Source organism: Microcaecilia unicolor, chromosome 3 (genome assembly GCF_901765095.1).
Source record: "Microcaecilia unicolor chromosome 3, aMicUni1.1, whole genome shotgun sequence".
Lineage (NCBI taxonomy): Eukaryota > Metazoa > Chordata > Amphibia > Gymnophiona > Siphonopidae > Microcaecilia > Microcaecilia unicolor.
In genome coordinates, this window is record NC_044033.1 from 431,032,049 (window position 1) to 431,055,231 (window position 23,183).

Consider the following 23,183-nt stretch of genomic DNA (forward strand, 5'->3'; position numbering starts at 1 on the left):
GGCCCCAGATGAGCTGGAAGAGGAGCCCCCTCCACCCCCAGCCCACAGAGCAGAGCTCAATGCCTACCAGCTTGGCGTAAGAGCAAGACAAAGACTCATTGAAACAAGTTTTAGGTGAAAGTAAGTGAACATTTATTTTTTACATTCAGTGCATATGTGTGTGTTCAACCCCACCACCACCACCACCCCCCTCCCACACCCACCCCCCTCCCACCAACCCTCACCCTACAGCATGTCCCATCATTTTCCCCTTCCCTTCCCCCGTCCCCTCCTACCCCTCCCACGCCCTTCCTTTGCAGCTGGTGCTGCATGGGAAGTCTCTTCACCCTCTTCTGAGCTGCTGCTCCCAGTGTCCTCCTCCCTATCCCCACGGCAGCCTGCGGCTTCGGCTGCACCGTGGAAATCGGGCCACCTTCTTGGTTCTAGTGGTCTGGCCACAGGACCCAGAATGGGAGCAGATTTGGTGGGTGCTGCAGGAGTGGGTGCGGAGGCTGAGGATCGCAATGCCCACCTCTTAGCTGGTGGTTGCTGGTGGTCAGTGGAGGAGGATGTTGATGGCAGGGGCTGCTCCAGCAGCACGGGGGCTGGAGTAGGCGCGGTGCCCTGAGGGCGCAGGTGTTGGATGCTCTGCTCCAGCCGTCTCAGTTGCTGGAGCACCTCCTGGTGGCCTTCACGTTGCGCCTGGAGGAGTTCCTGGTGTGCTCGCTGCTGTGCCTCCAGTGCTTGGCGCTGCAGCTCCAGTTTCTGCTGCCGGTACTCCTCCAAGCGCATGTTGTGGCGGAGTAGTTGCCTCCTTTGGCCGGATGGCCTCTGGCGGGGAGCTGGGCCCTCCTCCTCCTCAACAAAGTCCTCCGGTGCTGGAGGTGCGGCCTCTGCTGGTGCAGATGGTGGTGGTGGTGGGGGTGGTGGCAGAGGCTGGACAGCTGGTGCAGGTGGTGGTGGTGGCAGAGGCTGGACAGCTGGTGCAGGTGGTGGTGGTGGTGGTGGTGGCAGAGGCTGGACAGCTGGTGCAGGTGGTGGTGGTGGTGGTGGTGGCAGAGGCTGGACAGCTGGTGCAGGTGGTGGTGGACGCAGAGGATGCACAGCTGGTGCAGGTGGTGGAGGCTGGACTGCTGGTGCTGCAGGCTGAGGTTGAGGCTGGACTGCTGGAGTAGGGCGTTGGCCTTGCAGGCCATTAGGGCCAGCCTCCTCCGAGTCATCACCTGTAGAGCACAAGAGTGAGGAATAGTGTTGGTGCAAATAAACCACTTTTGTCTTTCAGCATTCATATACATTGGTATGTCCCCCAACCTGATGACCCAGCAAAGAGATGGTGAGGAGGAATGGAATTGACATGGGTACGAAAGAGAGAGCCCCGCAGGCAGCTGGGTAGAGGTGGTGGATGAGCAGCCAAGAGAAGGACACCACTCACAACGTTGTGCTCAAGCTGTTAGTTGTATAAATGTTAAATTGAACAACATTGCAGCATGTGTTGTGTTACTACTGACTTGCTAAACTGCATAGAACTGCTTTATGACCCCCATTACAGGCTCCTTCAGTTGAATGCATGTGGCCCACACTCAGTAGAGCACAGAGGTCACAGGAGGAACTAGGCACAGTTTGGTAATGGGAAAATAGAGGAGTAGTAGGGAAGGACGGCCCCCAAAGTTCTGCCACAGTAGTAACCTACACACACCCATAGGAGCCAACTGGAAAGTAGTATTGGGGGTGCTAAGCCCAGTGACCAACCCTCCTCCCTGCACAGCTACATGATCTTTCCTCAATATTGGGGGTGCTCACACACACACACAGCACCCACCCTGTCTGCTTGCTCCTATAACACACATGACCACTACCACTACTCAAATAGAGCTTACAATTAATTCAATAAATATGGGCACACAGGACAGGTAAGAGGAAACCCAATGACAACGGTAGGGATAGGGAGTAAGGGTAGAGAGCTAGGGAGTAGGGGTTACCAGGTCACAACAGCATCATAAAGGTGGCCTGTTAATATACATAAAGACAGCCAGAGATACTCCCCCCCCCCCCCACCTACCTCCCTCCTCCTGCCCCCCACTCCTCACCTCCCTCCCCCTGACCCCAACACAAGTGTAGTGCAGCACAACAGATACCCCAACTGCATAATGAAACACCTACCTGAGTCCTCAGCCTGGCCCGAGGTGTCCAGGGAGCCAATCCCGTGGATGCCCTCCTGGGGTAGGAGGGAGTACACCATCAGCTCCATGGGTGTAAGGTTGGCAGTGTCATTGCCTGGGGGATTGGCCCCCGCCTTCCTGCGAACATCCCTCCTCAGCTTCCGCCACTTCCTCTTGCAGTCCTCCACGTCTCTCCCAGCATGGAAGACAGCATTCAGGCTGTCCCGTACTGCCTCCCATTCGCGCTGCTTTACTGTTGCTGCCAGCCTCTGCCCTGTGGGAGCAAACAGACTCCGGTGGCGCTGTACAATTTCTTGGACCAGGAGCTCCACCTCTGCCTCGACAAAATTACCCTTCCGGGTCGGCGGCATGCGTGGTGGCATTGTACCAATGGGGTTTTCGAAAATACGGAGTGGGCGTTTATATAGGCGCCAAGAACGCCCATTGAGACGGGGGAATAGGCGTTTCTGATATGGGCGTTTCTTTTTCAATTATACACATAATTCCTAAGCGTGCCCAGCTCAGATAGCGATTAGGAACACATGGTTTCGATTATGAGTAGATAAGTATGGGCGTCTCCACCTGCCTTCCCTTTCTTCATTGCCATTTTACCTGCCATTTCCTGCACTTAGACCTTGCCCGTTGTTCGTAATAATCATTTACAGGGTTTTACCCTCACTTATATGAAGGTATGTGTTTAGCTAAGTATGCTTGGGTACATCTGTGTATTTAGTGGGGGAGGAATAATTGTTGGCCCTCAGCCACCACGCCTTCCGTTTCCTGTCTTCCACATCCCCTGATGCTCCCTTCCTTTCTCCCATTCTCTCTGCCTGGTTGTAGCAGGCAGTGTGTGGGGGCCAAGAATTTAGTACAGTCGGCCCACATCAAGCACCCCTCGGTAAGGGTCATTTCAATCAAGGAGATGTGCAGCTAATGTTCCAGAAGATAAAAGGCGCACTACACAGTCTTGAAACAGACGTTCATGGTAAGCTCTCATTTGTCTGCCACCTCTTCTCTTTGTGCTCATAGTCAAGGAGTGTGCATTCACTGTATGTATGTAGTCTGGAGTCAGATGTTAGGTAGCTCACTTTTCACCAGGTTCCTGTGCACTGTACTGTGGGGTTGGCAGGTCCTCAGTGGTGTGGGCCAGCTGTTCGAGGTGCTGTATTGGTTCCCGGTAGCTTCCATCTTCCTTGTTTATGTGGTGTACCCCAGTCCCCATTTATGAAGTGGCCACCCATTCTCAAGGTCCATAGGCGGGGGAGGGGAGAATGATTAATGCAATGGATGTGTATAGCACATTATGGAACACCTTCCTAAATTGCTCCATAGGTAGTAGGGTAGGGAACATGCACATTACATTGTTTTTAATCGGTAGCCTGGACAAAATGATCGAGGTGGCTACAGGTAGTCCCACTGAGGCCTATGACGTGGTGGTGAGGGAGAGGGGTGTGTGTACAGGTACCAACCCAAAGTAACTGGTGGTGGCTAATGCCTGGTGGCTGCTGTGGTCTAGTGGTTAGAGCACCAGCTTTATAATCATAAGGTTGCTGGTTCAAATCCCACCTAAGGCAAGTCACTTCAGGGACAAAGTTTGACACAAACCCAGAATACTTGAATGTAACACACCTTGATCGACTACTGGAGAAAGTGTGATCACACCTGCAAATAATGAGCACCATTTTTATTTGTGCCCTTCCCTAACACAAGTATTACATTGCAACTGTGATGAAGTAACCATCCATCTATTGGGTTTCCCATTGTTTCCCTTTTGCTCCTCAGCATTATATACCATAGCTGATGTATTCAATGTGAAAATATGAGCCACCTGTTTGTAGGTCCTTCTTGGGCCCCCCCCCCCCCCCCCCCCCACCAATGTGGCTTGTGGGTAAGGATATGTGTCCATCAGACAGCAAACACTGTGTATGTGGTACCTGGAGTTATGTGGAAGTGTGTACCTGGCAGATCACACGTGGTACACTATTAATCTCTTATTGATGGCACTCTGTATTGTGGGTCAGTATGGTGGAGGGGTGGGAGGGAGAGAGAGATGCTGGCTGGCCATTTTTATTAATGAACACAAATATCCATCCAGCCTCCCCGGCCCAACCCCCCTGCACATATGGGCATGCAGGTTGGAATGAACAGGTGGCGTTCTGTATGGCCAACATTCTCAGACATACATCACCTTCTCATTCACACAGCACATTTAATGCTATGCATATTGCTGCCTCCTTCCTCTCAACTCAACAGCACCATTTGGTGATATGTAATGCACAAGGGAGACAAACACACACACACACACTGATAGTTATATTGTAACAAAACATTTATTTCCCCCCACCCCTACAAAATAAGCCCCAACAATGCCCTCCTCCCCCCCACAACTCCCCACACAACCCCAACAATTCCCTCCCCCACCCCCCACAGAACCCCCAACATTTCCCTCCCCCCACACACACAACCCCAACATTTCCCTCCCCCCACACACACAACCCCAACAATTCCCTCCCCCACCCCCCACAGAACCCCCAACAATTCCCTCCCCCACCCCCCACAGAACCCCCAACATTTCCCTCCCCCCACACACACAACCCCAACAATTCCCTCCCCCACCCACTCCCCACACCCCCAACAGGCCCCCCCTATTTCAATTAAGGGCGGCCACGCCCTCTTAGCAAGGCCCTCTGTAGCAGGGCAATGAGCAGCCCCAGCAGTACCCTTAGTGGGCCCTGGAGCTGCTCATTGCCCTGCCGTAGGGCTCTCACCTCCTGCAGCAGCTGGTGCTGGCCAACTATAAGCTGCTGCTGGCCATCTACCAGCTGCTGCAGGAGGCGGACCACAGTAGCTGGGCCAAAGGCTGGAGGTGGGCCAGGGGACACGGAAGATGGCCCAGGGGATGGAGGTGGGCCAGGGGACACGGAAGCTGGCCCAGGGGATGGAGGTGGGCCAGGCGATGGCGCTGCCTGAGGGGAGGGAGAGGCCTCACACGGAGCTGCAGGTGGGGAGGGGTCCTCATGATTGTCCTCATCTATAATGAGGACTCCCTCCTCCGAGTCCTCCTCCTCCTCCTGGTGGGCCGCCTCCTGGCCTGGCTGCTGCTCCTCCTCCTCCTCCTCCTCATCCATGTGCTCCTGCTCCTCCTGCTCCTCCTCCTCCTCCTGCTCCTCCTCCTCCTCCTCCTCCTCCTGGAGGTGGTGGCCCTCCTCATCCTGCCGCTCAGCTTCCTGCTGGTGGAGCCCTGTGTATGTAAAAGGAGTGTGATTGAGATCAGTGCATACACCATGGCTTGCATAGTGCAGTAGCTGGGTGGCGTGAGGCAGGGGATGGGGCAGGGTGTGGTAAGGCGTAGCCTATGCCCATGGAGAATGAGCTGCATCAGATGACATGAAACAGAACCCTGGACCCTCCTCTGACACACACCACACAGGACATGTTGCCATACCAAATTCATTGCTGACCAGCATGTTTGCATTGTGAGATGCAATGAGGGGTTGATGGGCAGTTGTTGTAGGAGTTATTGGGGGGGGGGGGGGCAGTGGGAAGGGTGTTGAGCACAATTCTTTTATGTGATTTAGGCCATAACATGCAGTACAAGTAGGGCCTCAGGCAGCTGTACCAGGACACAGTAATCAGCCACCACAATAAGGGGAATAGTAAAGTGTGGCATATCATCTCATTCATCTCGGGGGGATGGTCGGACGTTGCAGGCACGCTCATGGGAGAACCCCTGCAACCTGCATCCTTGATCTGGGACAGATTGGTATTACTAGGTGGCTATTAGGCACATGGGAAGTGATATTGTACAACACATTTGCTTTATTCATGAAATGTATGTAGTAATCTGTACAGGTGTCCTGTTTTTGAATACTTACGGCGAGCCCTGAGGTGCCTTCGCACCGCCCGGATGAGGTCGGGCCTCTCCCGCCTCACCCGCCGGAACCGCCTCCGGAGGGACTCGAGGTCCCGGTGGACTCCAAAGCGTCTGTAAGATATAAGTTTGGAGAGCAGGGGTCAGGGGTGTTGGTCCTTTTTGTCCTCTGCACACATTCATTTGCTATTCACATACCAGAGAGAGAGGGTCTACAGTGTTGGGGGGGGGGGGGGGGCACCTCCATTGGTAGTGAATCATAGGAGCCACCTTTTTTCCATTTTGGGGGGTGGAACCCCCAGTGGAGATGACCCCTCCCTCCATACATATTTGATATTGGGGGTGGGGTGGTGAAGCACCCACAGCAGCCACCGAGTTGGTTCCTATGCAGATGATGCCAGAGAGGTGGGCATGAGGCCAGACAGTACCGTTTGTATACATTATAATGTATGCTTGTTAAACTACTTTATATGTGTTATCATGACCATGTTATAAAGTATGGTATAGGTTTCATTGGTCTCATGCTTCCACTATTCGGAGGCTCCAAAGAGGGGTTGGAAAATGTGGCCTTCACATAACTAACGAAATTGTCACATAACACTAATAGCAAATGTCACATACCTAACCTAACGAAATACATTCTTGTAGGGATGTGGGAATGGTGGTCGTTTCAATAACATACAAATTATTAGTGATTGTGCATGTTCCTATATTACTCATGATCCTTGCATGGACACTCCAGTTACTGCTGGTAACATTGATGACGGAGCTGTTATATGTGTAGGTACAGGAGGGGAGGGGGGTTGGGCCATAACCTTACCTCTCTAACCTTTCCCGGATGCGGGACCAGGCTCGCATGGCCTGCAGCCTGGGGGGCAGGTGATGGTGCTGGATGAAGAGCCTGTGCCGGTGCCTTACGCACAGCCGCACCAGCATCAGGCTCTCCTCCTGTCCGAAGTTGGGTTCTCTTCGTTGTGCCATTTTTCCACGTGTTGGAAAAGAAGTGCCTTATATAGACGACCTTGCGTGAGGGACGTCGTTTCACGCACAGCTCCATATATGGATGACCATTCCATATATGGCCCCTATCAGCACGTGGACGCCCTCGTAAGCATAGACGTCTTTGACGTGCACATGCCTGCAGGAGTGTGAAACGTGGCTTCTATGGATGAGTATGACGCACCCCACCCGACCCTTTTCACATATACACAATATGCATTTACTGCATGTTCAGTAGGTGTACAGTGCATGCAGATCCGCACATTCAGATGGGCACATATGATGAAAGTATGGGTGGAGCAGCATGATATGTCTGTAGTTGACACATATATGCGTTCCTCATATATTTCCGTACCTGGATGGCCTGAACAACATGTACTGTACTTGCGATACACCTATGTACATTATTTTACACACCACGTGATTTGGTCGTTTGCACCTGCAATAATCGACCGTGTTAGGGCGCCCAATTTAGTCACGCTTATGCGCTCGTCATTTGATTGTTTTCTTACAGGGATAATCGATTATCGAAAAACGCCCACACTATTTTTCCATTATACAGGTCTATTTTTGGACGTTATCGTAAGAACGCCCTAATTCGTACTTGGACGATCTTTCCATTTTGCCCCTCATGGTATTTTCTTGTCCCCAGAGGGCTTACCATCTGAGGTGTCTTTTTACTAAACTGTATTATGCATTAAAGTGTGTTTATCGTAGCTTGAAAAGGTTTACTGTGGGACATGCTGAGGTGTCCTGCGGTAATTTTGCACTCTGAGCATATACACAACACATTTAAAAAATATTATTTATTTTTTTGTGGAGGGGCTTGTCTGAGGGTGGAGAGTAGGTATTTCCATGCTAATCAGTGCATTAGCAATGCCGATCCACTAACTGATTAGCACATGAATTGCATGTGAGCCCTTATCAACTATAAAATAGGTGGCGATAAGGGCTCATGCGCTAATCTGCTTTAAAGGCCATGCGCTAATGGAAACATTAGCGCATGTCCATTAATCCTGGAATTGGGAAGTCGGCTATTTTCCAGCTGTGGGAAAAAATGGCCTTAGTATGCAGGAAAGACTCGTATAAGGACATGCTAAGGCACTTTTTCCCACACCTTTGTAATAGGACCCCTAAGTTTGTAGCTGAGGCAACTGAGGATTTAGTGGAGGAGTAGCCTAATGGTTAGTGCAGTGGGCTTTGATCCTGGTAACCTGGGTTCAATTCCCATTGCAGCTTCTTGTGACCTTGGGCAAGTCACCTAAACCTTCATTGCCCCAGGTACAAAAACTTTGATTGTGAGCCCTCTAGGGACAGAGAAAGTACCTGCATATAATGTGTACAGTGCTGCATAAATCTTCTAGCGCTATAGAAATTATCAGTAGTAGTAAGGTCGCAAGGAACAGTAGTGGGATTTGATTCTGGCTTCCCCGATTCTTGACCAGCTGTTCTCACTATTAGGCTACTCCTGATCTACATTTTTAAAAACCACAGAAATAGTTCCCTAACACTTTGATTTGGGTTATTTACTTTTATCAATAGCACAAAACAAATCCAACATAGAACTGCTTAGAACTTTCTAATTCATTCTGCTTCCATCCATCTGGTTCTGGAAAACTAGGCATCATTATATTATTTGCTGGAGTGAAGCATTCTAACAATCTTATATAAAGGTGCCTTCTGAAATAGTTCAATTCACCTATCTACAGTGCCTCAATATGCCCTCTCCTCCCAGGAACACAATCTGGTTAAGATTCGATGGGCCCCTACCTTGTACATATATTTTTTAAAATTAAAAGAAATTAACAAGAACATTAGTAAAAATATGCATTTTGTAAACTTAAGGGGGGAGGGTATTGGACGAATAAGAGGGCAGCCTTCCCCAAAATGAGCATCTAAATAGATGTTCAAGGATCAAGTGTAAAACTCAACATTGATCTCTGGGTCATGGATGTGCATTCCCCTTCTGAAATGAAGAATACATTCATGTTTTTTGCTCTGCCCTAATCCTGCCCAAAACACATTAAGACCACACCCCTTGCCATATGTGCATATTTTTTGATTTGCATAGGTAAATTCCAGATTTCAAAAACTGTTTTTTTCTGCATTTATTCAACATAGATATGGATATACCAGTATTTGTACATTTAATTCGTGAATAGGGCTTCTAAATTACTCTCCATAATCTAATGAAGAGGAATATTAATTTATATCCCCATGTGTTCTGGCTTTATGTGCTTGCAGAACAGATGTTCTCAGCTGTTATTAATGCTTTTCCACATTTCTGCCTTTCTTTTTTCTACTTGCAGGTGAATGTTCTTGTGTCCTTCCTGATGCCTGTCTCCCTCATTGCATTCCTGAACTACGTGACAGTAGGGCAGCTGGAGGCTCTACGTTCACGTGCATCATTTGAGATCTCACTGCCCACACAAAAAACAAGCAAGATCCCCATCCCAGGCTCCAACACCTATGGCCAGAAAAAGCAGCTACTATCTGCCAGAGGATCCACTTCCTTTTGGAAGAACGGTCTAACGGTGTCCAGTGAACCCAGCCATGTCCAGGCTCTCCAGCGCAGCATCATCATGCTCAGTTAAGACTGAAGCCTTTTTAAACACTATTTTTGAGTGGTGGGATAAAGGTGGAGGAAATGGAGGGAAAAGTGATGCTTAGAGAATAGTGAGAAAAGAACCTTGTAAATAGAAATTCCTACTCATACTGATATCCTAGCATAACAATGTGGGATAAAACTTGTAGCAGCCTCTCACATTTCAGGCTAAAAATTCTCAGCTAAGGGATCTGTCATACTCCTCTGCCCTCCCCCCCCCCCCCCCCCCCCCCCCCCCCCCAATTTAGAATCTTGCTAAAAAAACAAATCAAACTAACACTTACTTCTATGATCCCATAGCATTCTCTTTTCTGTTCCTTGAACTGTCCTCCTCAGTTAGGGGCCCTTTTACTAAAGGCTTGCTGTGCAGCAACCTGGAACTTCCGCTGGTGCCGGCGGTAGTTCCGCCCCACAGCGAGTGCCATTTCTGGTGCTAGCGGAAATATTGAAAAAATATTTCCACAGGGGGTTACTTGGGTTACCGTGGGAGCCCTTACCGACACCTCAATAGGTTGTGGTAAGTGCTCCCCCCTTAAAATGGCCGCATGGCAAGCGTGAACTTACAGTCATTTCATTTTTGGCTATTTTCACCACTGTAGTAAAAGGGGCCCTGCGCTTGCAGCGGTGGCCATTTTTGCCACACACCAGGGCCCTTTTTACCACAGTGGGTGAAAATAGCCAAAAATGAAATGGCCGTGTGGTAAGTTCACGCTTGCCATGCAGCCATTTTGGAAGGAAGCACTTTCCACCATCCATTGAGATGGCAGTATGGGTTCCCATGCTAACCCGATGGAAATATTTTTTCAATATTTCCGCTGGCGCCAGAAATGGCACACACTGGGGGCAGAACTACCATCAGCACCCACGTTGGGCAGGTGGTAGCTCCGAGTTGCCGCATGGCAAACCCCATTGCTGCATGCCATCCCTTTAGTAAAAGGGCCCCTTCTTAGGTCTTGGATTTTTGCTTACTTCATTAGGACCTGGTATAACAAGAAAAAAAGCAAGCTAATTTTCATTTGAGCCATGGCCCACATTTTCTCTGACTTACCTATTTCTAATTTTCCAGAGTTTTAAAAAAAATTCCTGGAACTGTTCTGAAGACTGCTGCTCATTCTTATGATCTATTTGAAATATATTGTAACCCTTGGTTGACCAGTGAACATTAGGCAGGTTACTTAAAGAAGTCTTAGGACTGATCTGTAGAGTCATGACCAGAGTCAGCAATCTGGAAGGCTAGAAGACACAGTAAATCCACCAATTCAGCATGCTCCTTCAACCAATAAATCAATCCAAGCCAGAAAGATAAAGGTATTCTCAAAGGTATTCTCTATACTTACAGTCCCTATTGAAGTACTAATAGTAATAGTAGTAGCTCTGGTGACCCTCTGTCTTGGAAAGATTTTATTTGCAGAGAATTCTTTACTGTTGTTCTCTCTCTGGACTCAGTCTTCAGAGGGCTAATTCACATAGAAACATAAAAAATGTAGGCAGGTAAAGACCATATGGCCTATCCAGTCTGCCCATCCATGTCATCTACTCTTCCTATCACTCCCTTAGAGATCCTGTGTACTTGTCCCAAGCTGTTTTGAATTCAGATACAATTCTTGTATCTACCACTTCCACCAGGAGGATGTTCCATGAATTCACCAACTTTTTTTGTGAAGAAGTATTTCCTTGGGTTACTTCTGAGTCTATCCCCTTTCACCTTCATCTTATGCCTCATGACATTTCTTTCAACTGAAAGAGATTCACCTCCTATGCGTTTATGCCGCATAGGTAATTAAATGTAATTGAAAGAGACTCACCTCCTGTGCATTTATGCCTCATAGGTATTTAAATGTCTCTATCATATCTCCCCTCTCCTGCCTCAATAAGTATACATATTGAGATCTTTAAGTCTGTCCCAATTCGTATGATGAAGACCACTCACCACTGACCATTTTAGTAGCGTCCCTCTGGACTGACTCCATCCTGTTTATCTTTCTGAAGGTGAGGTCTCCAGAATTGTACACAATATTCTAAGTGGTCTCACCATTGTCTTATATAGGGCATTATCACCTCCTTTTTCCTACTGACCATTCCTCTTCCTATGCACCCAAGAATTCTTCTAGCTTTTGCAGTCCCCTTTTCTACCTGTTTGGCCACCTTAAGATCATCACATACGATCACACTCAAGTCCCACTCCTTGTTCATATACAAAAAGTTCATATACCAAAATGTTCCATTCTCTTGGGATTTTGCAGCCCAACTGGACTATAAAGAATGAGAAAAAGATCTGCTTCTGATTATGAACTACATTTACAGAGCTGATGTAAATGGAAAATACACAGGATGAACTGGTGAGCCTATAGGCCTGGAGTTTAGGAATGTAATTCATTCATTCATTTTCATTCATTTATTTCCACGTACTATATCACATCATTGCTAACTAGCAGACCAAAGTGGTTCACAGTCTAAAAAGTTACAAAACAAAAAAAATATATACTTAATAGACTTTAGTTTAATAACACATTTACAAGGAAAATGTCACCAAAAAAGATCACCAAGTTGAATCACTTAAGGTCTTAATCTCAAGAACTGCTGCTGAAAGAAAAAGTTAAATATCCAACCTAGGTCTGGAGACTCCCACAGTTTTGTCTTCCAAAGTTAGATTGCAGATGTGAAAAACATCTGTAGTAGATTCTAAAGGCTGACCAAAGTCCTTTTTTTTAACAAAATGTGTCTGGTATTCAATTCTTCAGATAGGAGGATAAGACTATTCTGACATTTAAGAAATTCTATAGAATAGCATTTAAAGGGGCTACTGCATATATCTAGTAGTGCTATAGAAGTGATAAGTAGTAGTAGCGATGGAACTTTTGGAAAATGTATAAACCATAAAGTCTTACACTTCAACATACTATCCAGGATCTATATTTTATGGTGCATTATCCTTAACAAGTGCAGCTTGCTCATCACAAAACTTTGTATTCTCTCCTCCTATCCTCTCAACTCATTTCTCCAAAAACACAGCCTTCTGCTCCAGTTCATTGACCGTCACCTGAGCAACAGAATTCTCAATCTGAAAAGACAAGGCTAGAAATTTCTTTTGCTGGAGCACCTTCAAGACAATATCTAACTCTGCCTTCTTGCATTCAGAGGCAGCAGTAGTGGCTTCTGCTATGGCAGTAGCAATGCTAGCATCAGCCTTGGCTTTGGCAGCAGCACCACCCACTGTTTTCTTTCCCTCTTCTAGTCTCTCAAGTTCTATGTCTGCTTCTTGTTTACTATAAAGAATACTTTATTTGTCAGCCTGTGCTTCCATTTGCAATTTAAGGGCAATAGAGCTCATAGCAGACCTGTTAGTATGACTTGCCCTATGTGATTTTAGAGATATGTAACTTCTAGAAGTTCCGGAACGGCACCTAGAGCTGACAGAGCATTGAGACTGATTTTCCCCTGCTGTATCTATGTGAGTTGTTGTGCCTTTGATTGCCTCTGTCACCATGGCCTGGCATGTGAAGTCGGTGGTTTTCTGTCTCTCTTTCTGTGCCAAGCTATCTACTTTATTTTTTCTGCTTAGAAATTGGCAATATTCCTTTGATTTTTGTTGATATTGCTTATAAACTACCTGCAGGTGCTCAGTATGGAGGCTGTCAGTTTTGCTTGTCTTTGAAACCTCACTCATTTCCTGCCCTACTTTGAGCCAGAGTTTTTCTAGGAAAATAGGTACTTGTGTGTTTGTGCCTCATACATTTCTCTGTCTTTCAGAACCATTTTCACGTCCCATACTGGCTTGTGATGTGTTCCCAATGCCAGCTATGTCAGTAACTTCAGTGACCCCATCTTTGGATTTGGCCGTAGCTTATAATTTCACTGGCAAGAATAAAACTTTCCTTCTTTTCCAATAGACTGCAAGCTTGGCTCTGCCAAAAATGTTACTTTGTTAGAACAGCAGTTGGGGAGAAGGGTGCAGGCAGCTCTCTGTTTTGTTACACAGAGCACCTTGAAGCACTTTCCTGAGAGAATAAGTAACTAGGAAGCCCTTATCTGGTAATTCCTTTTTTTCTTCTTCTTTTTCTTGAATATCTTTGCAGGTATTGAGTATGTCTGAGGAAAGGGGGGTTGTGCTCAAACAGACTTTTGTTTATCACTATAGCAACAGTGGGGTTTATACAGGTAATTCTGTCCCCTTGCATAGCACCTGCTTCAGCTAATTGTTCATACAACTCTGAACTAAAGCACTCTCTGTAACAGAAACTATGGCACCAGTCTGTCTGCTAAGTCTTATGAGTTCACAGCTCTGATAATTTACTTAGAAGAGCTCCACAAATTCTTTCAAGGTAATGCAATTTACTTTGACAAACTTGTTCAGCTTTGTATTAGGGCTGAGGCTTGCTTCAAAGTTAATTTCATATGCATCCACAACTGATACATTCACTCTATACAAAAAGCCGCATTAGTGGCTATGGCTTTCTTTGAAGGAACTGAGATAAACACTGCACAATTCTCATGCATACTTATACCATTCACAATTCAACTTTCAGTTGATGTCACACATTAGAAGCTTTAAAGTAATGCACTTAACTTGGAATATACTCTGTTAAACACACATGTGATACTTTGAGAATATCCACTACAGTCTTTATTAGTAGAATCCACTGGGTAATTCTAAAATTCTTTACTGTGCTGTTCTAGGCTAGGTACGGTCATAAAGCTTCAACAGCCAGTATAATTATTCTGAAGTAAAAAACTTTACCAGTAGACTCTCAATTCTTAATCCAACTCTTCTTTAATGTAGCAATCATAGCAAACAAAAAAAAATCAACTTACAGTTCAGCTGCTTGGGAAGAATTGTTGCCTTCTGCAAACAGAGTCTATATTTAGCCATCTCAGTGGCAAGGAGATGGCCAGAACCTTAGCCCAGCTAAGAAGAAAGTTTCCAATACTAAAAGGGGAAAATCTGGGAAAGTGTGAATAAACTTGGGGAAATGGTAAATTTTGATGGAATCACAGTAGATTAAGGAGGGATCAGCTGCTGATCACAAAGGTATGCTAGGAAGACTGGTAACCTCTATCACAGCCCCCATGGGGAGAGAGGGAGGGCTAGCCCTGGTCCAGAACTAAGAACCAATAGAGAAAGCTCACAAGGAGTCAATCACAGGAAACTGCAAACTATAGGGATAGCAACCCTAATATACAGTGCTATCTATACAAAAAACAATACAATTGAATACAAATAACCATACTAAATATACATAATAAAGCACCCTACTACCATTAGTGTGGGGGCAGAACAACCACACCTTTACACAGGGACATTCCCAGCATTATTCTGGACTGCTCAGGCCTAGCCCCAGCACTCTGAACAACTACACTAATAGAAGAGAAACATTCCTGCAAGTAGTTCCACTCTGCAATGAATGATGAAGGACTCCATAGCTCTGGGCTGAGAATAACATTGGCATCAAGTGGAAGGGACAGGTCACTTCCCAGTGCTCCATCAAACAGTGAGGCGTATATCCCGTAGTCCAGCAATGAAACAGCAAATTGGGCCAGTTACCACCATGACAGTTAGTACAGTAGAGTAATTACATGACTTGCCCTTCCTTTTCGTCATTTCATCATTAAAAGGCATAAAGTTCTAAAGAAAAAAAAGAAGACTAGCTACAAAGAGACTGTAGCAGTGAGGTTTGAGCCTTTGCCCCTTAGTTTATGGTCCACTGCACTAATCACTAGGCTACTCTTCTGTTCTGCAGGAACATCTGTGTGGCCAAAGTTTTCAAAATGATGCCAGGCAGATGTTCATGTCCCTGTTTTTCGTCATTCAAAAGTTGGAAGTTTCACTTTGGAAAATGGCTATTCAATTTGGACCTTTTCAGTGTAAAAACATCCATCTCACAGCCATAATCAAACAGGAAATCTAGATGTTCCTCCTGTTTGATTATGGCTGTGAGATGGCCATTTTTTTTGGATGTTATGAACCGGATGTGGGTGGGTTTTGGACTTAAGACATTTTTTTGAAAATGCCCCTCAAAGTTGTTAAATTGCATGAGGACTGGGAAAATTTTCAGGAGGACCCTAAGAGACTGGAAGACTGGGCATCCAAATGGCAGATGAAATGTAATTTAGACAAGGGCAAAGTGATACACATTCAGAAGAATAATGCCAATTATTGCTACATGATGCCAGGTTCCACATTAGGCGTCACCACCCATGAAAAAGATATAGGTGTTATTGTGGACAATACATTGAAATCTTCTGCTGAGTGTGTGGCGGCAGCCAAATTGCAAACAGAATGTTAGGAACTATTAGGAAATGAATATAAAAGAAAGAATATTATAATGCCTCTGTATCACCCCATGGTGCGACCTCACCTTGACTATTATGTGTAGTTCTGATGACCATATTTCAAAAAAAGATTATAATAAAATTAGAAAAGGTACAAAGAAGGGGCACCTAAATGATTAAGAGGATGGAACAACTCTCAGATGAGGAAAGGCTAAAGAGGTTGGGACTCTTCAGCTTGGAGAAGAGATGGGTGAGTGGGGATATGATAGAAGTCTGCAAAATCCAGTGTGGAATGCAATGGGTAAATGCAAAATGATGGTTTACTCTTTCAAAAAGACAAAAGAAATAGGGGACACACCATGAAGACGTTACATAGTGATATTTTGAAAAAAATTGGAGAAAATATTTTTTCACTCAACACATAGTTAAGCTCTGAAACTCTTCCCTAGTGGATGAGGGGAAACAGTTGGCATAACTGGGTTCAAAAAAGGGTTGGATAAATTACTGGAGCTAAAGTCTATAAACCATTATTAAGGAAGTCCTAGAGAAAGTCACTTTTTATCCCTGGGGATTGGTTTGGTAGCATGGAATCTTGCAACTTTTTATGGTTCTGCCAAATACTTGTGACTTCTCTTGGCCACTGTTATAAGCAGGATATTGGGCTAAATGGACCATTAGTTGACCCTATATGGTAATTCTTATGTTCTTAACTATCTCATTTGGAAACTTGAGAACATAAGAATATAACTATTGCCATACTTGGACAGACCGAAGGTCTTCAAGCCCTGCTTCCTGTTTCCAACAGTGGCTAATCCAGGTTACAAGTACCTGGCAAGATCCCAAAACAGTACAATACAGTTTATGCTGCTTATCCTAGAAATAAGCAGTGGATTTTCTCCAAGTCCATTTGAATAATGACTTATGGACTTTTCTTTTAGGAAGCTATGCAAACCTTTTTTAAACCTCACTAAGCTAACTGGTCAGTGACTCCTAAAGTGGAACCTTGCATCATGTAGATATAGTTCGGGTTACTCTTTCCCACATGCAGTGGTGTGCTGGTAAATATTTAACAGCAGGCTCTCTCCCCCATCCACCTCTGCACCCCCCCCCCCAAAATTGCAGAACTGGCTATAGCCGGGGAGAGAGCCTGGGGGGGGGGGCAATGCATTACTCCAGGAAAAAAAAATTAAATGATCCCAGGTTCCAATCTGAAGGGTGGCCTAGCATTTGAGTACTGGCACCTTTTTTGCTAGATAAAATGCACTGGTTATATATATATATTTATATAGTTATATATATATATATATATATATATATATATATATAGTTATATATATTTATATAGTTATATATATATATATAGTTATATATATAGTTAAATACACACACACACACACATATAGATAGATAGATAGATAGATAGATAGATAGATAGATAGATAGATAGATAGATAGATAGATAGATAGATAGATAGATAGATAGATAGATAGATCTCTGTGTGTGTTCCTTTCAAATTTATAATTCTTGACTTTCGCTTTCTCTTTATATAGGAGCAATTGTGATTGCCTATGTTGTGTGTTGGCTACCATATCATGCCCGTAGACTGATGTTCTGCTATGTTCCAGATGCTGACTGGACTGAGTGAGTGTATATCATTTTGGTAAATTTCTGCCTATATATTTTATGCAACACAGACCCATTCTAGATAGTTCACAGTTCTCAGAATGCTCCAATCAACATGACGTGAATACTGCATTGGCACATAATAATTGCCATATTGGGTCAGACCACACCAGGAACCTATTCCTCTATGTCAAGGGAAGAGTTTAAAGAAATTAAACTAAAAAATAAGAAATAAAAAACAAAAGCTAAACCAAAAGAAAACATAAGGTTTAAAAGCCAAAGGAATGGCAGGAAGCAGCAGAAATAACCTTAACAAGGTAATTTTATAACAGGTCGCCTATGTATAACTGCCAGTTAGGCAGTGGCGTACCAAGGGGAGGGCGGTGGGGGCGGTCCGCCCCGGGTGCACGCCACTGGGGGGTGCCGCAGCACGCACCTGCTGTGAGAGTTCGCTAACTTCTCTCATTCGCTGCAGCTCTCTCTGCCCCGGAAACTGGTTGTTGCCTGCACATATCATTTGTAGCAATAGAAGTATAATATAGTTATGTACATAGCTATGTGTTTTTTGGGTGGGATCTTCTTGGAGAGAGAGCCTGTTGTTAAACATTTACCAGCATACCACTGCTTACATGTATGTGCATAACACAATACTGCCACATTTGTCCAGTTCTGTAAATACCTATTTATTTATTGCATTTGTATCCCACATTTTCCCACCTTTTTGCAGGCTCAATGTGGCTTACATGTGTTGCCTAGGATCAGTTACTCAGTGTATCTCTAATTATCTCCTAAGCTATAAACTTCGATATGCTGTAGTAAAGGAGGAAAAAGCCTCAACGTCAATTCATAGGAGTTCTATCTGTCATCACAGGCTTAAAAAACCTCCTCCTCCCTGTTATTTATTAGCTGACTAAAGTGTCAGTTCAAAGTCAAAACTCGCACTTATCTTAGCTTTGACTAAACGTTGCTCTTGTTATCGCTCAGTCTTTCTGTGCCACGGCCGACTCTGGTCCAGGTTTCGGTATCTTTCCCACTTCCTGCTTCAGGGTCCGTGGTGCTGGTGACTCTACTGCAACATGCTTCTCTCTAGTCCGTTCTATCGAATTAGAGATATACTCAGTTCTGTAAATACCCACGCCTAAATTCTAATGTATGCATTTCAAAAGGGGCATGACTATGGCCGAGGAAATGGGCATTTTGTGGGCGCTGCACAATTTATATGCATAGTTATAGAATATGGCCCAGTGCACATAAATCTACACACAGGGATTTACGCCACATTTTTGTTGGTGTAAATGGAGGCACATAGTTTTAGGCACTGGGATATCGACTAAGTGTATTCCATATACTGCGCCTAAATCTAGTGCTGCTTACAGAAAACATTTAGTCGGAAATGTTTTCTGCACGGATTTTGTAGGCGCCATATATAGAACTTCCCTCATCGTGGGGATAATCTTCAAATTTGCCACCCAGATGCAAAGTACCCAGTGACTTCATACAAGTTTTAAAGGGGAAGTACGTGCAGACTTTCCTTTTGAACTTGTCCATGCCTACAATATTTTGTGAAGATGAAATGCCAATGGAAAATAGTATGGATTTAAGAGGAGGTTAAAAGCTCATTTATTTGTGCAAGCATACATGTTATATGAGCAAGTAGCGTATGGGGATGAGAGATACTATGGAATATTATCTTTTTTTAATGTTTGGTTTCTGTAATTTTATTGTGAATGCTTTTATTGATATCCGCCTAGTTAATAAGCAATCACATCCAAGTAACAAAAAGGTGCTCTGATTGACCACTGGAGAGATTAAGGCATGACCCATAATCCACGAGTGGATGCTGTCCCCCTCCCACCCCCTTAAAACGTGAACCTGAAAGGAAATACCAGGTGCTATGACAGCATCAGGTATTATGGGCATACCCAATAGAGGAATAGCCTAGTGCAGTGGTTCCCAAACCTGGTCCTGGAGGCACCCCAGTCAGACAGGTTTTCAGGATATCCACAATGAATATTCACGAGAGAAATTTGCATGCAGTGGAGGCAGCGCATGCAAATCTCTCTCATGAATATTAATTGTGGAAAGCAAAATGTCCCAATTCTGGCTTGGATGTTTTTTTGAAAATGCCCCTTTATGTGTGCTACAGAAGACCACACATACTTTAAATTGGATTTAGGGAGATTAATTTTCAGATGGCCTCCTTACCTAGGTAAAGGGTTTTGAAAATTGACCTTCCTGAATCTACACAATACTGATTTTTCCTTCAGGCCCAAGATGCAAATTTTGATTTGGACAGTATATTATAAAATGAGAATGTTGAGTAAATTAAAGCCCCTCTTGCCCTGGGCTGACTTTAAAAAAGTGGTGCAGGCAATGCTATTCAGTGGTATGGATTACTGTAAAATTGCCTATCTTGGATTACCAGGTTTCTGTCTTCAGGTGCTTCAAGTAGCGATGAATTATGTTGTACGACTTTCACTAGACCTTTCACGATCTGAGCGTATATCTACACCCTTTAAATGACTAAAGTGGTTACCAGTGCACAGCAGGATTTTACATACAATGTTGATAATGATTCATCAAGCACTCTACTGTGACTCTACATATTGTGACATGCTGTAAAATGGTATGTGCCTACTCAATCTTTGAGATCCCAACAGAAATGTGATCTTGCTGTTCTGGCACTCCAACATATACGTATGAGGTTACACGGTCCGGCACAGTTTCCATTTATGGACCTACTGAGTGGAATAGCTTGCCCTTGCAGCTAAAAAAAGAGACCTCTTTGCTTATATTTAAGAAAGGCTTGAAAGAATTTTTGTTATATCAGACTTACCATGGCCCTGCTTAAATAATGAACATTGGAATCCCTGCTAGAATTGTATATTACTGTATATTACTGTTTTTTCTTTTGTATATTTTTGTATGCATGTTTTGTTATTTTGATTTATGCCTTTTTTGTACTCTACTCTTGATAATAGCAGACTAAAAATAATAAATTTCAATATCAATAAACATTCCAGAATTTCTAAATTTATGACTGACTGCGATAGTCCTAACAACTAACATGACTAACCTGGTTTTCTTGTTTTCTTCTGTTTCAGCTCTCTCTTCACTTTTTATCATTATTTCTACATGCTGACAAACACTCTTTTCTACATCAGCTCTGCAGTGAATCCAGTCCTGTATAATGTGGTATCATCCACCTTCAGAAAGCTGTTCTTCGAAGCTCTTAGTTCCTTGTGCAGAGAAAAAGAAGAATGCACCAAACTGCCTATGACAACCCAGAGATCTCATAGCACCAAGAGCAACTTAACCATTATGAGTTCACAGACAACTGAAACAATTTACTAAATGGGACAAAAGGTTTATCAGTCTGAAGCCTATCAAAATGAAAATGGGCTATGCAAGTTTTCAGAACTTCTTTATTAGGAGAGATTGTATTTATTGACCTTTGATTAATTTTCGGCTCATTCAAAATGTTCTGCCATTTGTTTTGAAGAAATGCTTCTTTAGTCTGCTCCATTAAGCAGGTTCTACAATCTGCAATAGGGTGGATAATGTGAAGAAGGACTTAGCAAAGCTAGAGGAATGATCTTGAATTTGGCAGCTAAACGTTTATGCTAAAAAATGCAGGGTCATGCATTTGGGCTGCAAGAACCCAAGGGACTGGTACAGTTTGGGGATGAAGAACTTTTGTGTACGAAAAAGGAGCAGGACTTGGGTGTGATCATATGTGATGATCTTAAGGTGGCCAAACAGGTAGAAAAGGCGACAGCAAAAGCTAGAAGGATGCCTGGGTGCATAAGGAAAGGAAAGGTTAGTAGGAAAAAGGAGGTGATGATGTCCTGTGTAAGACTGGTGAGTCTTCATTTAGAATATTGTATACAATTCTGGAGACCACACCTTCAAACCGATATAAACAGGATGGAGTCAGCTACTAAAATGGTCTTCATAAAGTGTATAGGGACAGACTTAAAGATCTCAATATGTATACTTTGGAAGAAAGGCAGGAGAGGGGAGATATGATAGAGACATTTAAATACCCACATGGCATAAATGCACAGGAGGCGAATCTCTTTCAATTAAAAGGAAGTCCTGGAACAAGTGGGTATAGGATGAAGCTGAAAGGGGATAGAATAAGCAGTAATCTGAGGAAATACTTCTTCATGGAAAGGATGGTGAATTCGTGGAACGGCCTCCTGGTGGAAAAGGTAGAAACAAGAGCATCATCTGAATTCAAGACAGCATGGGACAAGTACATAGGATCTCTAAGGGAGTGACAGAGAGAGTAGATGGTATGGATGGGCAGACTGGATAGGTCATATGGTCTTTATCTGCCTACATTTTTCTCTGTTTCTATGTAAATTCTTCTTTTCTTGTATCACGTCATAGCAGATCCAGCTGCATGAGATTTTATTCACTTTCACACAGCTGGTACGTTATTTTAATTAGAGCATGTCAGAAATTTAGAGCCATCAGAAAAACTTTCCAAGTTTTTAAAAAATGTATGAAAAATCAGCCCTAAGCATGGAAGCAAAAAATGAGAACGTGACACAAAGAAGTGTAGATATAGGAGCACTAAATGAATCAGATTCCCAGCAGACTGCCCATAACCTCATGATTTTTTTCTGTAGATGTAACAAAATTATACAGAAATTCCATGACTGGATGTCCAAAGCCTGGTGGAGCAAGTCAATTGAGGCTCACATTCATACAATCAAAAAGACGATTGCATAATTCTTAACCTAACTCCATATTTCTTTGCATAACCAATGTAAATACTGAAATGTGCTTTCAGTAACTGCCATTAGGTTGTACCATGCTAGATCAAACAAAAGGTCCATCAAGTCTACCACCCTAATTTTGACAGCAGCCAAACCAGATCACAAGTGTTTATCAGGATTCCAAGATTCAGATCCATTCCTTACTGTGCAGATCCAGAGGTAAACAATGGCTTTCCCAAGCCTCTATGACTAATAATGGTTTATGCACTTTCTTCCAGAAATTTGTCTGAACCCTTTTCTATACCCAGTGATAATAATGCTTTTCATGTAAGTACAATTTCCATCCATGTCTGCAACAGCTGTCCACAGGGGCTGGTAGTTTTCTTTGTTTCTACACACCCATCTTCTCCTTTACAATCTTTCTCAGAAAATGTTTTTTACATATAGAAAAACAGTTCAAGACTTGACATTTGGTGTAACTGCTCATTGGTTTGAAACATGCGCTGTCAATGATTATTTTTAGCATGCTCTCCACTATGTCCAATATGAATATACTAGCCATTGAGCCCGTGAAAACAGGCTACTTTTGGAATGGGGGGGTTTCCGAGCCCCCCCCCCAGAGTCGCTGCCGCCGCCGCCCCTCCACCCGGCCCGAGCAGCACTGTAAACTTACATCAGCACGCAGCAGCAGGCACATCAGCAAAGCTGCCGTCGGGGCAGGCTTCCTTCTCTGCCTGTGTCCCGCCCTTGTGTGACGTAACGTCGACGAAGCCGGGACAAAGGCAGAGAAGGAAGCCCGACGGCAGCTTTGCTGATGTGCCTGCTGCTGCGTGCTGATGTAAGTTCACAGTGCTTAGGCCAGATGGAGGGGCGGCGGCGACTCCGGGGGAGGGGGAGCGGTTCCGACATCTGCAGCAGGCCAGTAGAGACTTCCCTCTCTGTCCCGCCC

At 44.5% G+C, this 23,183-nt stretch overlaps 1 protein-coding gene across 1 annotated transcript in view; it reads left to right on the forward strand.

Annotated features, from left to right (window-relative positions):
- Positions 1-20,861, forward strand: part of NTSR2 (neurotensin receptor 2) — a gene marked incomplete at its 5' end in the record, with an annotated part of 38,474 nt that extends 17,613 nt beyond the window's left edge. Inside the window, 3 exons of the mRNA XM_030195151.1 lie at positions 9,318-9,597; positions 17,435-17,525; positions 20,612-20,861. Of these exons, the coding sequence (XP_030051011.1) occupies positions 9,318-9,597; positions 17,435-17,525; positions 20,612-20,861 (621 nt within the window). The remainder of the gene's footprint in view (positions 1-9,317; positions 9,598-17,434; positions 17,526-20,611) is intronic.
- Between the last annotated feature and the right edge of the window lie 2,322 nt (positions 20,862-23,183).